This window comes from Myxine glutinosa, chromosome 1 (genome assembly GCF_964187855.1).
Source record: "Myxine glutinosa chromosome 1, kmMyxGlut1.1, whole genome shotgun sequence".
NCBI classification, from domain to species: Eukaryota; Metazoa; Chordata; class Myxini; order Myxiniformes; family Myxinidae; genus Myxine; species Myxine glutinosa.
In genome coordinates, this window is record NC_136261.1 from 154,726,783 (window position 1) to 154,747,416 (window position 20,634).

The 20,634-nt window shown below is 48.3% G+C and overlaps 1 protein-coding gene across 5 annotated transcripts in view; it reads right to left on the reverse strand.

Annotated features, from left to right (window-relative positions):
* LOC137430050 (cyclic AMP-responsive element-binding protein 1) overlaps positions 1-20,634 on the reverse strand; it is a 107,428-nt gene that overhangs the window by 54,654 nt on the left and 32,140 nt on the right. For 4 of the 5 annotated variants that reach the window (XM_068120566.2, XM_068120576.2, XM_068120550.2 and 1 more), the window contains exon 2: positions 17,183-17,298. In XM_068120566.2, coding sequence (XP_067976667.1) covers positions 17,183-17,278 — 96 coding nt within the window. In that variant the 5' untranslated portion in view covers positions 17,279-17,298. Of the gene's footprint in view, positions 1-17,182; positions 17,300-20,634 lie in introns of those variants that run through there. The other variant, XM_068120581.2, reaches the window with a different exon arrangement.

A 20,634-nucleotide genomic window follows, 5' to 3' on the forward strand; every position in this document is an offset into this window, starting at 1 on the left:
CGGCCGCCTACGCATGTGAGCTGTTTTGGCAGTGTGACCGGGCCCGTCATCTGAACGGGGTTCGGGTTTCGATTTGATCTCGCTCTGCCACTCGCTGGAGGGGATCACCTTTGAGCTATAGAGACATTGGGGAGTGTTCTTTTCACTCACTTGGAGCACAGTGAGTTATCTTATCCTAGCTGATGGTACCATCATAAGATGTGTTGATTGTACTTCTGATTGCCATTATTGTTGTACCGTTATTCTTGTGTGATTGTTAATACATTACTTGTTTGTTGATAACCATTGGTGTGGTTTCAATATTGATTTTTGACACGGAATAACATATTTTTCTGCCGTGTCTCCTCTCGGGGCTCGGAGGTACACCGTGACCAGGGGGTCGGGAGGAGCACGTAACACAGGAGAGTGTGTTACAGGAGAGTGTGCGAAGGAGTGCACACCAGAGCGTGTTATTGGGTGTGTACCAGGAGAGTGCACACCCGTGGACGTTACAGAGTACGTAACGGAAGAGTGTGCGTCAGGGTGTGTGCGCGGGTGTGCGATGGCCGATTGTGTTACGGAGTATGTAACAGAAAAATGTGGGGTAAAGGAGTGTGTGGAGGAAAAGTGTGTAATGAAGTGTGTGAGGGGCATGAGTGCACCTGGGTGGTGTGCACCTGAGTGTGTAAGAGAAGAGTGTGCACAGGAGAGTGCTGTAACAGAATGTATGGAGTGTATGGAAGGCGCGGGGGACGCCTAGGTGTGCGAGTGTGGAGTGGGTCGTGAGGTGTGAGAATGCGGCTCAAGCATCGACACAGACCGGGGTAGCGTTTAGCGCGAAGGATAGCCGACGTGAACCCTCGGTGAGTTGTGTGCTTTGTTTGTAGCGGGGACCGGCGGGGATCGATGCCGCGGCGGTTTCACAAGGACCGCCATGTACGGTTCGTGCCGGACCCCGCCATGTATGGTTGGCGCCGCGTCGTGGCGGGAAAGGCAAACGGCGAGGTTCAAGGGGAGGTAGGAGAGTTTGGAGCCGCGCCCCATCGCGGGTGCGGTGCTCCGACCGTGGGCGGTTGGGCCATCGTGCGTGGGACCGCGAGGCACCGCGTAGAGATGGAGCTCTGAACCTCGGCCCATCAATGTCTCCTGCCCTGGATCGAAAATGCCGGACGGACCCAACCTACAGTAGACCAACCACCCATATGGATTGCTCGGCTTTTCAAAGCCGAGCTGTGACAATGTATTTCCGCACAAAGAGGCTCGAGTATAGTGGACGAATGGCAATAGTGTTGGGGAATGGTACCCTGCGTGGGGGAATGGTAGTTTTACCATTCCTCACGCCGGGCTCATGAGCATTAGATTAGGGGGATGGCAGTATAGGCACATGGGGGGCCAGCGATGGTTACCTCCATGGGGCACCGAAGCTAGCCGAGGGAGGGCTAGGATAATTGATAGGGAAATTAGATGACAATAGGAGACAGGAGAGTTAAGTCGTGACATTTGTACTGTAGTGGGGACGTAGGTAGCTTAGGTGGATGTTAATGACGTGGGAGTGCTTAGTTTAATGGGATGACGGGGAAGCACGAGTGTTAGGGGAAAAGCAGGTAGATAGATGATGCTGTGTGTATGAGGAATTGGTTGAGAATAACCAGGAGTTGTGTATGGGACACAAAAGGAATTGTATTTGAGGTGTGTGAGCACAAAAGGTGTGCGAGACGAATGGTGTGTGGACTAAATGGTGTGCGAATATTTGGTGTGGAATGCTTGGTGTGGAATTAAAAGGTGTGGAATGCATGGTGCGAAGGATTGAATGGGGGAAGAGTGGAACCCATTCGCGAAAGCCCGGGGGGATAGTGTAAAACCCAGGTAGAGGGCTTAGGCAAAATTTGTTTGGATATTGACACCTGTGGTGCGAGTGGTGGCAAAGTAGTGCTTTGGAGGGTGCATAAGCCAGTGACATGGCTGGGCGTGTGGCTTAATTGGTGAGTATGGTTATTGGGGCACTCCGCCACTGGTAGTCTGTCGGCCAGGTGAGGCCGCAGGTAGGCTCTGGGAGCCAGTTAGAGTAGTCTTGAGTTGTTCAGTGGGGCCCGAGGATCCAAGGGAAGGACCCGGGTAGCCCAATGCCAAGGAGGGCATCAGAGGGGTAAAGAGCCAGGAGGGGCATTCCCCAGTTTAGGTAGTCGCAGGAGCAGGTAAGCTCGGGTAGCGACTTCAGTGGCGGAGGTGCGCAGGTAGGTAGACCTGCTAGTGGAGCCACACGACCCAGCCCCAAAATTGTGCAAGGGCACAGTGTGAAAAATTGGGGAGTGAGACCCAAATTCGTAGGGCACCGCAGAGTGGTCAATGGGGAATTTGGTTTTTAGAACCACTTAGTTTTAAAATGGCCAATTGGCAGGGTACGGCCCCGGGTAGTGCAAATGAGTTAATGTCAATTAGTGTAGTTAGGATGAGAGAAATTCCTTTCGCGCCATCCACATCCATTCACCAAAGAGAACGAAGCTCCGCACCAAGACCAAGTGCAATATTTGAGAGTAAGACGCATCATGACGTGATGAGACATTGTGTTTGTTCCATTCCTTCATTCAAGTGAGGGATTGAGAGACGAATTTGGTATTAGAGGGGGATATGGGAGACAGGACGTAGAGACGGATTTGAATTTGTAAATACAGGGAAGGGCAAGGGTAGTGTAAGCTGACGTTGGGGGGTACGAACGGTTAAGGACGAGCTTGCTCTGCTCGCTCTGCCGCACCCCTCATGCTGCATTACCTTGTATTGCTGTGTACCTTTGTGCCCTTTCCACTTTGCTGGTGGTGCTGTGTCTCTCCCCCCACCCCAGGACCATTTTGGAGGTGGAACTGTGCAGCTGCACCTGTGCAGCACCCCTGCTGCACTTTGCTAAACCTGCGCAGCTGAACTGCGCAGCACTTTGCTGCCGTATCCTTTTCGTTTGTTATAACTTTGCTGCACATTATCACATTACACTTATGGACCACAGGTTTTGTGGCCTTACACTTCTACTGTGCAGCACCTTGATGCAAACTCACCTTGCGTCTTCGGACCACTTGTTTTGAGTGGCATCAATGTCACGCAGTTGGACCACATAGGGTTGGCCCTGCTGGCAAATAAACGAACACACTTGTTGTGCTTCTTTTTTTTTTTTGTGTGTGTGCTAGGGACGAGAAGATTGTAAGTTTATTAAGCCCCGAAGAGCAGGAATGGCCTGTATGCCGGTCCGGGGGCATGCCGGTTCGATATGTGCACACAGAAGATAGAAGATGTAAGACACCAGCAACTGAAATGTGACTTTTGAAATGTGTATTTGTGCTTTGCTGTGCTTTCTCTCCCCTCCAATCTTCTTTCCAAAAAAGGACAGGTCCTGGGTCATAGAACTGTAAATAAGGTTAGGTTTTGTGCTTGTATATAAAAATGCTGCCCACCGGCTTTATGTTTAGTTTGAAAACAATTCCGCAATTCGGTTAATTGTGGGCGTGAGTATGTAAGTTAGCTACTCAACGCAGTAGGTGGGACATATTTAGTGTTGTAAAACTGCCGCACACACGGGTTAGAGTAAATGTTAGGGGGAACCACATCTAAATGTCACACGTAAGTAAAAGTTAGTCCCAGATCTTTCTCAAAACCGGTCGTTCCAGTTTTTGTAGGTTCGACTCGGGGACGAGTCTGACGAGGGAGAGGGGCAGTGTTGCAGTTTTGAGTTTGTACAGTGAGTTTAATAAAGGTTAAAATTTCCCCCTCATAGTTAGTCACACAAGCAACATGTAGCCTCGCGATAGTATAGTTATGTCTTAGTATTTGGAAGCTTAGTCCTTTTCCATTGTTAGTTCTGCGTTGAGTAGAGCCAGGAGAATAGGCCCTAATTCTACCGACTTTCCAGCTTCCCTAAGCCTCATGCCCCTTTGCGCTAAATTTGGTTCATTTTGGATGAATTAACACGAGGCAGGCTAGGAGGGTCGGGGCGTAGTCGGGGCGGAGCGGCAGAAGCTCTGACTGTAAGCACGAGCCGCCAATCAGGGCTCAGAGGTGGTGGCGGCGGCGTTGCGTCACAGGGCGTGGTGAGAAGGTTCGAGGGGGTTCCAGAAGGTTCGGGGGCGTAGCTATATAACCCGCTGCACAAAGCCCCCGATAGGACTTGCACTCGAAGGACTCGCGAGAGAAGGACTGCTGCTTGAAAGGACTCGATGCAAAGGACTCGCGAGAGAAGGACTGAAGCGGAGGACTCAGAGCGAAAGACTTAATGAGCAAAGAACTCGCGTGCACTGGCCAGCCTAGAAGGATCGAGGAAGAGGAGTTGTGAGCGTCCGAGAGCTGTACAAGATACGCAGGTGAAGCCCGACGCGCATGAACCAAAAGACGCGCTATTAATACGTGACGCTCAGTTGAGTTTGAGGCCGATCGCTATACAGTGCATTAAGTCACGCGAGTGAGGAAAACGGCTGTGTAATCGCCAGCCGCGCGGAGAGTCCCGACCTTTGCCGTTCCGCCTCATCATCTGCTTTGTTCGGGAGACGCGCTACGAGTTCTTGCCATCGCCTGCTACCATCTTCGCGGGACGTGCTGGGACCGTGGAGAGCCGGACGGGGGCCGTCTCTGGACAACCACGTCGACGCGTTGGCTGAACATCTACCCATCTGCAATTCCCTGTGTGAGTGTGTGACGGGCCCGAGTCCAGGGGATAAGTTAAGATTGACTAAGGCTGCTCTGTGTCTCTTCGTCCCCGATCATTGTAAATACGTGTGGGAATAATTAAACCTGTGTTCTTCCTTTCTTCCATTCGATCGTTTCTGTGGTTTCTTCATTGGCGAAGAGTGGTACGAATAGGATCGCTCAAATCGGGTTCCACTAACTAAGACTGCACGGACCAAGTGGTAGTCAATCCGCTCGGTGTACTCAAACCACACGTGGCTCGTGCGAGGCTTGCTTCCTCGCTTCCAGGGCGGCGCAGGGAATTAGGTACGAGCGAGAATTGGTCCCGAGACCCTACTCTGCGTTTGTCCGGAAGGGACGTATCAAGCCTCGGTTCCGCCAAGCCCAGCAAGAACAAGGGGATTAATCCCCCCTTTGTAAGGGGAAGAAGGGCGGCGTAGAACCGCAACAATATATATATATATATATATATATATATATATATATATATATATATATATATATATATATATATATATATATATATATATATGTGTGTATGTGTGTGTGTATGTGTATATATATATATATTGTTGTGGATATGAGAATGTTGTTTTTTTTATATTATTGTTGTGTAATGAATTGTGGTAAAATGCCACCCTCCTTCCTGCATTTGTTGTTGTATAAAGGTCAAAGGGCGTTCCCGTAGTTAATTCCATAAAGCATACACGAAGGACACCATATATCTTTGTTGACAGTTATTTCCTTATCTATATTATAATAGCCGTAGATGATCCTGTCTGTCTGTTGGGTGTCTGTCCGGGGTGTGGCTTACTCGGTTTGCAGAGCAGCTCCACCCATAGCTCCACCCATTCTGGAAGTGGCTTCATATAATTATAAACAAATATCCACCATTTTATTAACTAGCATAGCTTTGAGGCCTGTTTTGTAGGCCCGTGGTGTCTTGCTCTCTCTCCCAGTTTTATTTCAAATCAAATTCGATATATCATTTCATTTTTCACAGTTGCTAACATAGTTTTAGACTCGGTTGAAAAAAAACGGGAAGAAAATCCGATGAAAGTTGCCGTTTATAGAACGAAATGAATTCTCAAACGCCTGTAACTTCAACTCAAGGCCATTGAGTCTCTCTCACGCCTTTATCTCCAATCTAACTCACCATATGATTTCATTTTTATCGATGGTTTCAGACTCGGTGTCAGCAATAATTGAGAACATTCCACACACGCGGGAAAATGCAGGGATATATTTTTTAAAATCGCGTCATATCATACACCGGCCAACATGACACCGACGACAACGTGTCAATATATATTAAAAATTCGCTTTTGCTTTTCCGTTAAGATATATTACTTTTTCGTTTGATGACAGTCGTCACAAAAACGTCAACAATGATGCCGACATATATTTCTTCGTTTTTATTTCATTCAACATTATTAGCCGGAAGTAAAATATGTTTCAGGAAATTACCGAGAGATATTTCTTCGTTTTTTTTATTAGTTATGTGCGCATACACTTTAAATAGGTTTATTTGAAATCTTTAATTTTCCACAAACATTCCACACACGCGGGAAAATGCAGAGATATATTTTTAAAAATCGCGTCATGGTGTATCATACACCGCCCAACATGACACCGACGGCAATGTGTCGATATATATTAAAAATTCGCTTTTGCTTTTCCGTTAGATATATTACTTTTTCGTTTGATGACAGTCGTCACAAAAACGTCAACAATGATGCCGACATATATTTCTTCGTTTTTATTTCATTCAACATTAGCCGGAAGTAAAATATGTTTCAGGAAATTACCGAGAGATATTTCTTCGTTTTTTTTATTAGTTATGTGCGCATACACTTTAAATAGGTTTATTTGAAATCTTTAATTTTCCACAATATAATTTACTTGCCATCTATCATTTGATGATTACGAGACACTTCCTCTTGAGGATCGTGACAATTCATGCGCTGCGTGGAAACTTCTATTTCCAAAATGAATGAGACGATCGATGAAGAACGCAGACTTGAATAGCAAGAAAGCGAATGAGACGGGCGAACGAGTCCGTCGACGAACGTCAATGCAAACTTGCGGGGTCACCCGTGGGAATCCCACGGGCATGGATGTGTGTGACATTTCGACATATTGAGTTAGATGCTGCACATTCATTTTTACAAAATGGTTACTGGCAAGTCATCAGATCCAGAAATGGTGTAATGAACACAATTTATTTACGCGCAAGCAAGAAAGCAAGACGGCCCGATTTCCGATTCCGACGGGCGAGACGGGCCGAAGGGCCGATGGGCGAGACGGGCCGACGGGCGAGACGGGCCGACGGGCGAGACGGGCCGATTTGGAGCAAGAAAAAGAACGAGACGGGAGAAAAACGAGAGAAACGAGACGGGGAAAGCCGATTGGAGAGGCAAGTGAGGAGCGATTGGAGAGGCGAGTGAGGAGCGATTGGAGAGGCGAGTGAGGAGCGATTGGAGAGGCGAGTGAGGAGCGATTGGAGAGGCGAGTGAGGAGCGATTGGAGAGGCGAGTGAGGAGCGATTGGAGAGGCGAGTGAGGAGCGATTGGAGAGGCGAGTGAGGAGCGATTGGAGGGGCGAGTGAGGAGCGATTGGAGAGGCGAGTGAGGAGCGATTGGAGAGGCGAGTGACGAGCGATTGGAGAGGCGAGTGAGGAGCGATTGGAGAGGCGAGTGAGGAGCGATTGGAGAGGCGAGTGAGGAGCGATTGGAGAGGCGAGTGAGGAGCGATTGGAGAGGCGAGTGAGGAGCGATTGGAGAGGGGAGTGAGGGATTGGAGAGGAGAGGAGTGTGAGGGATTGGAGAGGTGAGGGATTGGAGAGGAGAGGAATGTGAGGGATTGGAGAGGAGAGGAATGTGAGGGATTGGAGAGGAGAGGAGTGCTAGGTGGAGAGAGGAGAGTGTCAGGTGGAGAGAGGAGAGTGTCAGGTGGAGAGAGGAGAGTGTCAGGTGGAGAGGAGTGAGGGGTCACATATTATGTGAAATAAATAAATTGTGTTCATTACACCATTTCTGGATCTGATGAATTGCCAGTAACCATTTTGAATGTGCAGCATCTAACTCAATATGTCGAAATGTCCCACGGGTGACCCCACTATATTTCTTCGTTTTTATTTCATTCAACATTATTATCCGGAAGTAAAGGTTCACATGTTCATTTCACGTGTGCAAAAACAAACTCCATTTCACGTGTGCATGGACATGAAACACAGACGGGAAATTGCTTCGAGATATTTCGTTCGAAGCAATTCTACACCGCCCAAATAAAATATTTCACCGATACACCGAGCGAATTTCAGCGAATTTCAGCGAATTTCACCGAGTTTCAGGAAATTACCCAGAGATATTTCTTCGTTTTTATTTCATTAGTTACTAGCAGAAGTACTCAGCGTTGCCGGGCGGGGGAGGGGGGAAGGGCACGTACACTTTAAACATGTATATACATGTGGGATGTGGGATATATACATGTGGGACGTGTGTGTGTGTGTGTGTGTGTGTGTGTGTGTGTGTGTGCACGTGTGTGTGTGTGTGTGTGTGTGTGTGTGTGTGTGTGTGTGTGTGTGTGTGTGTGTGTGTGCATATATGTGTATGTGTATATATATGTCTGTGTGTGTGTGTGTGTCTGTATGTGTATATGTGTGTGTGTGTGTGTATATGTGTGTGTGTGTTTGTGTGTGTGTGGGTGTACATGTGTGTATGTGTATATATATTGTTGCGGATATGGGATTTGGCCTCCATCCATATCCGCTTGTAAATATTCCCCTATTTCCCCAATACTCCCCAACTATCCCCAATCCCCCATTCCCTAGTCCCATTGTCTGTAAATAACACTCTGTAGCCCCGACCTTCCCCTTTTTCCCCCATTAAATGTCGTGCCCAGGTTCACCGCATCTCACGTAGACAACTATAGGACATCTTGCTAGTTATTCTTAGTCTATGTCAGTTAAGGACTCGTTTCCATTAATTCTGACTCTTCGTTGCACCAGAATGTGATTGTATGGCACCAGTAGTAAGTTTAGGACCTCCCAATACCTCCCCGCATCTCTTCCTCATGAAACAACAACACCAACAACAACAACAGCGGCGCGGGGAGTGCGCGTCCTCACTCCGGCTTGGTTAGCCACCATTGACCATGTGCTCCGACGGGGTTACCACTCAGGGGCTCACTGTCAGCTCCTCGTCAAGGGCGGAGCCCGGTAACCCCCCGCACCCAATAAGAAGCGGCGGACCGATTCCATCTGGGGCGGAGCTAACGAGCCGAGGGCGTGTCACTCCCCGCTGGACAGGTGCAGGAAGACGGAGGTGACGTGAGATGCGCCCCAGCTACGAAGAAGAACGGACGCCACCTCCAGCGCGACGATACCTACCCGCATCTTTGGACCGGACCGGGTCGATTCTGCCCCTGAGCCAAGGTGCACCTTGAGCCATCGATTCTGCCCTTCCTTGCCATCAATCCCTGTGTGAGTCAGTCTTGTCCCGTTTGTCTGTGGTCTGTCGGGATTAAGATAAGACCGTGTATAAGTGCCCACCTTTCTGTGCTGTACCTGTTGTGCCGTGTAATCTAAACGTTCTGCATATCCCATATTATATCCTCCTCCGGAGGTCTTGAGAACTGTACCCCTGGTGTCGTGTCATTTAACCCAGCCGTTGTGTCCTTTCCTTCATTGATCTAGCGTAGCGCGATTCGGCCAACGTTCGAGTATAATCGGGTAACTTGTGCGAACACGGCGGCCATTCCGCTCGGCCCAGCATAACATCTTAATAAGTCGTGTCCGTAACAATTGGTTGTCAGGAGTTGGATTCGGACCTGGGACTAAATTCATTTAGCCCAAATTTTGGAACACCAATTGTACTATTAGAGTAACAATTGGTGTCGGGAAGTGGGATCGGTCCCGGAGCGCGTTTCACGCGCTCGAAATTATAACGGCGAAATTTGATTGTGTTTTACAAAAAAAAATAAAAACCCGAATTTTGAAAGTCGCGCTATGGCAGATCAAGACGGCTGGGTTCCGGTAGAGGAGAGTGGGGTAGAATCGACCCAGGACCCCAGGGAAGAAGTGGGGAAAATGGTGGAGGAGAGTAAAGAAGGTGTGGTTGAGGAGGTATCAGGTGCACAAAATGGCGCTCTCGCGCACGTGGTTACAGCGGCACCAAATTTTGCCGCGCCCTTTGTACCAACGGTGGAAGACATGCAATTATTTATGGCTGAAATGGAAGCCCTTTTGAACCGGAACAGTGAGCGATTGTTAAACGAAATTGAAGCAACAACGAACGGAATGAGGGCCGATAGAGAGGCAAGGGAGCAGAGGGACAGAGACCGCAAGTTGGGCGAAAGGGTCCCAGGGGTGCACGAGGAGGTAAAGCGGGTCGAAAAGCGCTGGTTGAGCGAAGCGGAGGAAAGCACGGGTACAATGACGGGGGTAGAAATCGCGACACGGGGTTTGGAAAAGCCGGCGACCGATGAGGTAGAGGGTGTTTTATTAAAGCCAGCGGTCGTCGAGGTGAATAAAGAAAAAGCAGTGCTGGGAATTAAAATTGAAGAGATGACGGAGGTAGCCCGGGAATTGCAGGGAGAAATGGATTATGTACAAAGTCCCTGCTCACATCATGATGATGTACTCGTTAATCCAAATGGAAGTTTGCAGGTTTTGGTGCAGGGAGGAAGAAGAACCCCGAAGGTGAGACGTGCTGTGTATTGTGCGGGGAGATTTTGTAAGAGGATGTTTAGCGACAAAAGAATTTTCGCGCGCTTGGGATCGAGGAAGCATCCGGGCGTTGGTGAAGGGTCCCGTGTGAGTGGAAATGGCACGCGTGGGAGGAAAAAGTGTGCGTCGGCGAATGGGTGTGTTTTTGTGAGGGTGAAAGGGGTAGCGTATGCTTGTGAGCATGCAAGTAAAGCATCGACGGTAACCAGGTTAGCGGTTAGGGCGACGGATAGCCGATGCGAGCGCTCGGTGCGAGGGGTGCTTTGTTGGGTGCGAGGCCCGGCGCGGGTCGATGCTGCGTCGCTTCTCTTCGAAGCGTCGTTGCCGATTCGGGCTTGGCCCCGCCCCGCACGGTCGAGTCCGGGCCTTGGCGGGCGAGGCGACCGGTTCGAGGGCGAGTGGGAGGAAGCGGAACGGTGCCCCCTCGTGGGGACGGGGTTCCGACCGAGGGAGATTGAGCCATCGGGCCCGGGACCGCAAGGTGCCGCGCCGAGATGGTGCGTGGAGCCTCGGTCCAACCAAACCACCTCCCTTGAACCGAAAGCCGGACGGATTCAACCTGCAGGCGACCAAACCACCCAAATTCATTGCTCGGCTTTACGAACCGAGTTTAATGATGTCACGGCGCACCGAGAGGATCTAATAAGTAGACGGGTGATGAGGATAGTGTTTTGGCCCCGAAATTAGAAAAACAAAATTTGATGATTGGCAAAGGATTGGCAGTAATGATTGGCAGATGATGAGTAGTGATTGGCAAATTTTTGATTTGTTGAAATTTGATGTGCAAAATTGGTAGTGGGAGATGCCCGATGTGGTGGGATGGCAACTCTGTCATCCCTCACAAAGGTGGGGGCAAAGGAGCTATAGCTTATGGGGTATATGGCAGTGAAAACTAGCCCGGGTGGGTTAGGATATGGTGTGTAGGGATCTAGCGAAGATGACATTAGGTGACGTTAAGGTTAGTTAGTGACAAGGATACCTGTAGTGGGGACGCAGGTAGATTAGTGTGGATTATAATGACGTGGGAGCGCAATAGTTAAAGGGACGACTGGGAAGCGCAAGTTTCAGAGGGGAGTAGTTAGATGAGATGATGCTGTGTGAGAGCTGGACAGGTGTGTGGAGCAGTGTATGAGTAGTGAGTGTTGTGGATCAGCACGAATGCGCTTGGGGAGAGAAGGGTGCAGGTGGCACCAGGTGTGAGAGCACAGGTGTGCAAGTGCAGGTGTGTGGAATACATGGAGTGAGAATGGTGGAAATTGTGGAGTGGAGTGGATGGTGCGAAGGTGTGAATGGGGGAAGAGTGGACCCCCATCACGGATACCCGGGGCGGGTAGTGTAAGTGTTAGGTAGAGGGTATAGGTAAATTGTGGTTGGATATTGGCATTTGTGGTGCGGTTGCAGAATGGTGTTGTGGATGGGTGCATTAGTGTTGTGGAAATGGCTGGGCGTGTAGCCTGTTAGTGTGTGTAGTTGGTTGGGCACTCCACCACTGTGAGGATGTCGGCCAGGTGAGGCCGCAGGTGGGCTCTGGGAGCCGTTAGTGTCAGTGGGGCCCGAGGATCCGGAGGACAGACCCAGGTAGCCCAGTGCCAGAGAGGGCACCGAGTGGGGAGAGCGCCAGAGGGCCTTCCCCAGGTAGTTAGGTTAGGGTAAGGAGCAGGTAAGCTCGGAGGCAACTGCAGTGGTGGAGGTGTGCAGGTGGGTAGACCTGCTGGGAGAGCTACACGTCACAGCCCAGAAATTGTGCGAAGGCACCGGGAGATGAATCGGGGGAGTGAGACCCCAAATTGAGAGGCACCACAGTTTGGTCAATGGGAATTGGTTTTTAGAACCCATAGAGTAAGTTGGCCAATGGATTGGCAGGGAAAGACCCCGGGTAGTGTAAAGTGTGTTAATGTCATTTAGAGGATAGTTAGGATTGAAGTCTCCTCGCACCATCTACATGCACTCACCTGAGATGACGTACCTCCACACCATGCCATGTTTTGTTATTTTATTGTGCAGATGTTTGGAATGTGAGACGCATCATGACGTGGGTGTGACATTGTGCTTTGATGTTCCATCTCTGCCTCCTTATGAGGATTGATGATGAATTTGGTGATGGCAAATTTTGAAGTAGAGGGATTGTGGAGACGAATTTGGTATAGGGGAAATATGGGGAAGACGTGACAGTAGTGACGAATTTGTAAATGTGTAGATTTTGTACATATGGGGTAAGGGCAAGGGTAGGGTAGGTGACAGGGGGGTGACGTACGGTAGGGACGAGCTTTCTCACTTCGCTCTCCGTACGCATTTCGCCTTGCATTGCCTTATTGATGTGTACCCTTGTGACCTTACCCCTCGCTCATTGTCTTTCCCCTTTTGTCTCCCACATGACCTGTGCGCCATTGGGTGCCGAGGGGAGCGTGCATTAGTCGGGCATTGTGCGCCCGGCACTCTCAGAACCAGCTGTCTGCATCGATGCACCACATTATGGACCACATGCCTGTGGCCGAGCACCACTGATGGACCCCATGGGTTGGGGCATGGCCCCTCTGCTGGAACCGGCCATGAGGGCCCGAAATCTTGCTGGCGGACCTTGGCCACAGGGCACCGATGCCCCACAGGTGAACCACACGTAGTCGGCCCTGTGGGCCATAAATAAAGAAAATAAAAAGGACACATGGGGCACACTTTATTGCAAATAGGCCGCCAGTAAGAAAATGAAAGAAAGACAACAACTGGAAGACAATAATAATAACCAGCAGAGGGAGCCGAAGAGCAAGAGACACCTGCAGGGTTAGGGGTTGTTGTTTTTATTTTCATGAACAATGGTGACTGCACCGATTGGTGCTTGAGGGTGCTTTGGTGCGTTTTTGGGTGCTTTAATGGTGCATTGATGCAGAGCAGACTGTCTCCCCCCCAGAAAGAACAATCACAGGTCCTGGGTTAGTCTTGTAAATAAAGTAGCGTCAATTGTAAATAATGCTCCCTACCGGCTGTATGTTTAGTTTGAGGATTCTTTCCGCGATTCGGTTATCCTGTGGGTGTGTTTCTGTGAGGAGAAGGGTGCAACGTCGCAGGGGGACATATTTACTCATTTGTGAACATCTGTAAAACTGTCGCACTCAGGGTAGAGTTAATAGTAGAGGGAACTACTTCTGAGTGCCACACTAAAGTAGGTAAAGATTTATCGGGTCGGGACGCCCCGAGGTAGAGAAGGGTGCAATGTTGCGGATATGGGATTTGGCCTCCATCCATATCCGCTTGTAAATATTCCCCTATTTCCCCAATACTCCCCAACTATCCCCAATCCCCCATTCCCTAGTCCCATTGTCTGTAAATAACACTCTGTAGCCCCGACCTTCCCCTTTTTCCCCCATTAAATGTCGTGCCCAGGTTCACCGCATCTCACGTAGACAACTATAGGACATCTTGCTAGTTATTCTTAGTCTATGTCAGTTAAGGACTCGTTTCCATTAATTCTGACTCTTCGTTGCACCAGAATGTGATTGTATGGCACCAGTAGTAAGTTTAGGACCTCCCAATACCTCCCCGCATCTCTTCCTCATGAAACAACAACACCAACAACAACAACAGCGGCGCGGGGAGTGCGCGTCCTCACTCCGGCTTGGTTAGCCGCCATTGACCATGTGCTCCGACGGGGTTACCACTCAGGGGCTCACTGTCAGCTCCTCGTCAAGGGTGGAGCCCGGTAACCCCCCGCACCCAATAAGAAGCGGCGGACCGATTCCATCTGGGGCGGAGCTAACGAGCCGAGGGCGTGTCACTCCCCGCTGGACAGGCGCAGGAAGACGGAGGTGACGTGAGATGCGCCCCAGCTACGAAGAAGAACGGACGCCACCTCCAGCGCGACGATACCTACCCGCATCTTTGGACCGGACCGGGTCGATTCTGCCCCTGAGCCAAGGTGCACCTTGAGCCATCGATTCTGCCCTTACTTGCCATCAATCCCTGTGTGAGTCAGTCTTGTCCCGTTTGTCTGTGGTCTGTCGGGATTAAGATAAGACCGTGTATAAGTGCCCACCTTTCTGTGCTGTACCTCTTGTGCCGTGTAATCTAAACGTTCTGCATATCCCATATTATATCCTCCTCCGGAGGTCTTGAGAACTGTACCCCTGGTGTCGTGTCATTTAACCCAGCCGTTGTGTCCTTTCCTTCATTGATCTAGCGTAGCGCGATTCGGCCAACGTTCGAGTATAATCGGGTAACTTGTGCGAACACGGCGGCCATTCCGCTCGGCCCAGCATAACATCTTAATAAGTCGTGTCCGTAACAATATATATGTGTGTGTATATGTGTATGTGCATATGTGTATGTGTGTGCATGTGTGTTGGTGTACATGTGTGTGTACACATGTGTATGTGTGTGTATATATATGTGTGTATGTGTATATATGTGTGTGTCTGTATGTGTATATATGTGTGTCTGTATGTGTATATATATATGTGTGTGCATATGTGTGGGTGTACATGTGTGTGTACGTGTGTGTGTGTGTGTGTGTGTATGTATGTATATGTGTGTATGTGTATGCATGTGTGTGTGTGTGTCTGTGTGTGTGTGTGTCTAGTGTATGTGTGTGTGTGTATGTGTATGTGTGTGTCAGTTTGGGTGTGTGTCAGTTTGGGTGTGGGACGTGGGTGTCAGTGTGGGTGTGGGTGTGGGTGTGTGTCAGTGTGGGTCTGTGTCAGTGTGGGTGTGTGTCAGTGTAGGTGTGGGTGTGTGTCAGTGTGGGTGTGTGTCAGTGTGGGTGTGTGTCAGTGTGGGTGCGTGTGTGTGTGTGTGTGTGTGTGTGTGTATGTGTGTGTGTGTGTGTGTGTGTGTATGTGTGTGCATGTGTGTGTGTGTCTGTGTGTGTGTGTATGTGTATATGTGTATGTGTCTGTGTGTGTATATGTGTATGTGTGTGCATGTGTGTGTATCCATATGTGTATGTGTATATGTGTGTATGTGTATATGCATGTGTCGGTGTACATGTGTGTGTACGTGTGCGTGCATGTGTGTGTGTGTGTGTGTGTATGTGTATGTGCGTTTGCGTGTGTGTGTATATATGTGTGTGTGTATGTGTATATGTGTGTCGGTGTACGTGTGTGTGTGTGTGTGTGTGTGTGTGTTTGTGTGGGTGTGTGAATAAGAGAGAGACCGAATTGTGAGATACAGAAATGAAAAAACGAGGTGTGTGTGTGTGTGTGTGTGTGTGTGTGTGTGTGTGTGTGTGTGTATGTGTGTTATTGTGAAACAGGTGCAGCATCTAACTCAATATGTCGAAATGTCACACACGTCCATGCCCGTGGGATTCCCACGGGTGACCCCACTAGTTATGTGTATTAGGGTAAGGCCTTGTCTTCCATTAACTTAATACTCCATTGCACTGAATTACATAAGATAGATCCCCTTTCAATTCCCTCAAAGCCTCCATTACCAACTGCATTCCCCTTTTTGCATCCTTTGCCGACTGAATTGGGCGGTTTGCTGCAATTGCCGCCATTGAACATGTGCTCGGGTCGGGGAAGAAAGGCGTGTCCCCACCTCGTCATAGAGGGGAGGAGTGAGTCAGCCCCACTCAACCAACCACGAACAAGGGGTTGGACTTGGAGAGGGTGTGGAGAGAAACATCAAGGAGGTTCGCGAAGGTTCAGGGGCGTGGCATATATAACCCGCAGAAGACGCCCCCACCTCAGACGAGTCCTGGAAAAAGCACGCGACGTCCACACAGCGGCACGAGCAGACGATTGAGGCAGTAGATGAGTTCGGAGAAGTGCGAGAGAAGCGCGGGGAAGCCTTGACAGAAGTGCGAAACAAGAAGCGCGGGGAAGCCTTTGACAGAAGTGCGAAGTAAGAAGTGCAACGAAAGAGTTGCGCCCCACCAGTAGTTTTGGCTCCACCAGCAGTTGACTCCACCAGGCCGCTTCGACCCGTTACCCCGCGGGAACCAGATTGCGGTGGCATCGGTGGCCGTCGAGGTCCAGCCCGACGTCTCGTGCGGGATCAAGCCCGAACCATCTGCCCCAGCTGAACCTTCCCATTCCTCCTTCCAGCATTCATTCCTGCCATTCCATCCTTCTTGTGTACGTGAGTTTGTTTTGTTTGTCTTGTCCCAGGGAATAAGTTAAGCTTGTATAGTTAAGCTAGTATTTTCACTGTGTCACCTGCTTTTTCCATTTTCCCTGTATATAACCTTGACTGCTCCTTTTGCTTTAGTGTGTGTAAATAATAAATCCTGTTATTCTTCTGTACGTCTTCTTCTTCCTCTTTACATTCGGTCGCTTTAGAGGTTTCCATATTGAATATCTGTGGCGCGATTTTGGCCAACGTCCAGGAATCGGGTTAGTCGGGGTAACTGTTAGGGCCGCGGCGCCATCCGCTCAGCAAAACAACATCCTATCCGCGGTCCGTAACAATATATATGTTTATTTTTTACACACTGATGATATCCACAATTTAAAAAACCTGACCATCCAAAGGGATAAGTTTATACTTTTGTAATTTGAGCCATTTGTCTAATAACATATTTTAACGTGAACAGCCCTATACATCAGGCTACCCTCAGGCTGCTCTGGCAGCATGGTTTCAAATCTGCCTTGATTTAGTAGTGCAGGAGGGTCCCTGGCTTTTCGTTTTTACCACAAATCTGTTTATTCTGTCGTTTTACTTGAAAAGCAGTTGGTACAAGGAGGAACATTTCTCATTTGTCGTATGTCTTCTAAAACCACATTCCATTCCTTGTACTATGGGAAACAGATGTGAGCTTTGATTATTATGCACTTTAAACCAAGGCAAAGCCTCCTTTCATACATCCAAGGTGCACACCTGTGTAGTATGAAGATGCAGTTGGCCAGGTTGTGTGTTAGTAACTGCCTGAGAGTTGACTGTGCCATTCTCACGGTTTTCCGTCTCGTTTGACATTCTCTGCTCCTACTGAGGGCCTGGAGTAAATAAACAACAAGATAGGAAACTGTAAACATCACAGCATGTATCATAATGAACGAAGTTTACTAAACGTGCTGAACAGCCACACAAAAGTACATAATTAGTACTTTTTGGTAAAAAAAAACAAAAACAAAAACATTAATTTGAGGCTTATTCTGATTTTTTTGTCTATAGAGTCAAGGCTCATGGAAGAGCTAGAACACTGAACAGATCAGGATGCAACAGGACAAAAGGAACAGTATAAAGGGGGTGGGGGGATAAAAACAGCAGGAGTTGAAAGAAAAATTAGAGGGAGAAGGGAGACTTGGATAGATAACGAGTGTGGGGAGTAAAGATGGTTAGGGGGAGGACAAATGGGGTGGACAAGATGGATACAGAAGCAAACTCTTGGAAGGAAAAACTGGAAATTTGGAATGAGGTCAACTTGAGGGTGGGAGTTTAACAGGGGTATAAAAGGTCATGGTTTTGTATGGGGAATGATCTGAGATGGTGGTGAACAGCTGTCTTAAAGACATGGAGGGAGGAGGGAGATTAAAGATAATGTGGAGGTTGGTTCCAAAGGAGGGAAAAAAGAAGAACGAATGAATGGAGTTGAGCAGTGACCCTGGATTTAGGGAGTTTCACCAGAAGGGGGTTGATGGTGGACCACATGCACCCTGCAGAAACCTGAGGTGGGGAGGGAGAAGTGAGGGGGGTGGAGGGGTTATGTAGTTGATAGGTCTGGAGTTAAGGGGATTGGTTTCTGCACTTTTTAATGTAATCCAGTGATGTTGGTGGATTTCCAAGCAGAGGGAAGATGACCTATGGTTAATGACAGAGAGAGGATGTGCAAGAGCAGCAGAGAAGGATTTTAAGACACGTGAGCTGATGCCGTTGTGAGGGAAAATAAATTAATTGTGTACTTCATTTGTGTAAGTTAAGTGGATTTCCTTGAGCCTCCACCTGATGTTGCAAACACTTAAGTGTTAATTGCGTACTTAAGCTTCATAAACACATATATTGGTCAGCGTTGAGTGTATTCCATTTTATTTGTCTGAGAGCTTTGGACAAGTTTGAAATTTGTGCAACTGAGGAATTCTCACAGGGCTTGCCAGTGTAGAAATGGTAGCTAGGGGCAACCAAGCTGCACGTCTCCACTCCCTCTTAAAATCAAATCAACACGTCTGAATTAAAACAAATAAGCTTCTTCCAATTATAACAAATAAATGTACTCTTTATAAAAAAATATATCTATATAATCTTTTTATTCAACAAATAAGCTGTGTATTCAGATTTCAACATATGTATAAGTTTGGGAAAAAAGTTGTCCACAGTTGTAACTGTTGTAAAACTATTTTTTAATTAGGGTTGAGCTCCCTGCAAGGTCACCCACGGCACATCCCACAAAAAGATTAGATTGTGACTTAGCAACTGGGCTGGAGAAATACCGTTCTCTAGGGAATCCATGGATTGACACAATTGTGAGTTAATGCTCTGTTAATTCGATGCAAGTTACAAAATGGGAAATGTATTATATTATAACTGTATGCTTCACAATAACTGAATTGTATTTTCTGTAACACAAAACCTCTCCCAAGATGAAACGAATGGGAAAAAGCCAGTTTGCCTTCATCACGCTTGAATGTCTTGAAACTTTTCTTATCTCGTTCCCCCCTTCCTCTCTCTCTTCCCCTCAGCCCAGGCCCATTTTCTTTTCCTTCACAAGTATAAGAAAGGATGTACTGCAAAAAGGATTCAGGATTTTGCTGAGAAATTATTGTATGTATGTGTGTTCTTTTCTGGAGTTCTTACCAAGTGGTTTTTTTGAAGTCCTTTGATGTATATCTTTTTGTAACCTAAGCAAAGTCCTCCATGTTTCATTAAAAATCAGTCGATTATCTAAACAGTTTGTGGACATTATTTCTAGTCTCCTGTCTATCAATCAAGGCTAGATTAATTAGTTCCACAACACCATCCAGTCAAGTACCAGAGTCAAAGTTAAGGGTTGAAATAACCTTCTCCACCTTCTTAGGTGCAAAAGATGCAGAGTCTAGGAGCAGGTGCATACGACTGGGAAGGGTGGGTACCGAGAGAGAAAGTTTGGGAACACAAGATTTTTTTTTTTTTGATTTTTTTTTGTATACTGAATCGAGGCTCGTGAAAGAGCTAACATTTATTTCACAAACAAATCAACCAGACAAACAAGATATATAAAAAGAGGGAGCGGAGGACAAGATGGGGAGAGAAGGGGAAGCACACAAACATAACATTTGAGGGCAGGGAGATGTGTGGGAGGGAGAGGGCTTGGGGGGAGGAGGCGTGGGAAGGGGGGGGGGGGTGGGAGAAGTATAAAACACAAGGACACCAAGGACTTCCAGGACAGAAGTTGGTATTTCAAAAAAGTGGATTTGGGGTGAAATTAGTGGGGGTAGAAAAGATCAAGGTTTTGGATGGGGGAAGATAAGAGATGGTGGTGAACAGCTGTTTTAAAGACCTGGAGGGTGGAGTGGGATTGAAGAGAGTGAGGGAGTTTGTTCCAGAGGCAGGAGAAAAGAGGAATGAAGGAGTGAAGGTGAGCAGAGAGTCTTGATTTTGGCAATTTAACCATAAGAGGGTTGCAGGCAGATCTTGTGCGACCTGTAGGAACATTTGGGGGACAAAGCCCAGAGAGACCTGGGGGGGCAAGGCCAGAGAGGAGTCGGTAGCAGACGGAAAGACCACCAACCTCCCTGCGGTGAGTGAGTGAAAGGCCCTTGGAGTTAGCTTCATCACGGGAGATTCCAATGATTCTGAACGCTTTGGTTTCAACAGCGTGAAGACGAGCTAGGTGTGAGGCAGGAGCACCAGCCCAGAGGGGAGAGCAGTATTCCATTGAGCTGCATATGAAAGCCTTGTATGTGGTGAGGAGCTCAGGTGTGCCAAGGAAGGACTTCGCACGATGGAGGATGCCCAGTCGGCGACTGGCTTTGGAGGCCAGATTTGAAATGTGGTTTTCCCAGGAAAGATCATGGCAGATAGTGAGACGCAAAAGCTTGAGTGACAGAACTTCGTGGAGAGGATTATTCAGAAAGTGGATGGGAGGGTTGTCCAGTCGGTCTTTTCGGAGAGACATCGTAAGAGTGTGAGATTTGTCAGGATTGAAAGACATGTTCCACTTGTTTGCCCAGTCTGTGATTTTGTCCAGGTCTGCAGAGAGTGAGGAGGCTGCAGACTGCTGATCTGAGGGATGAGGAATGGAGCGACAGAGAGTAGAGTCAACAGCAAAGACATAGAGAGGATATTCACAGAGAGTCAGAGAGATCATTGATGAAGACCAGAAAAAGCACAGGGCCCAGAACACTGCCTTGGGGAAC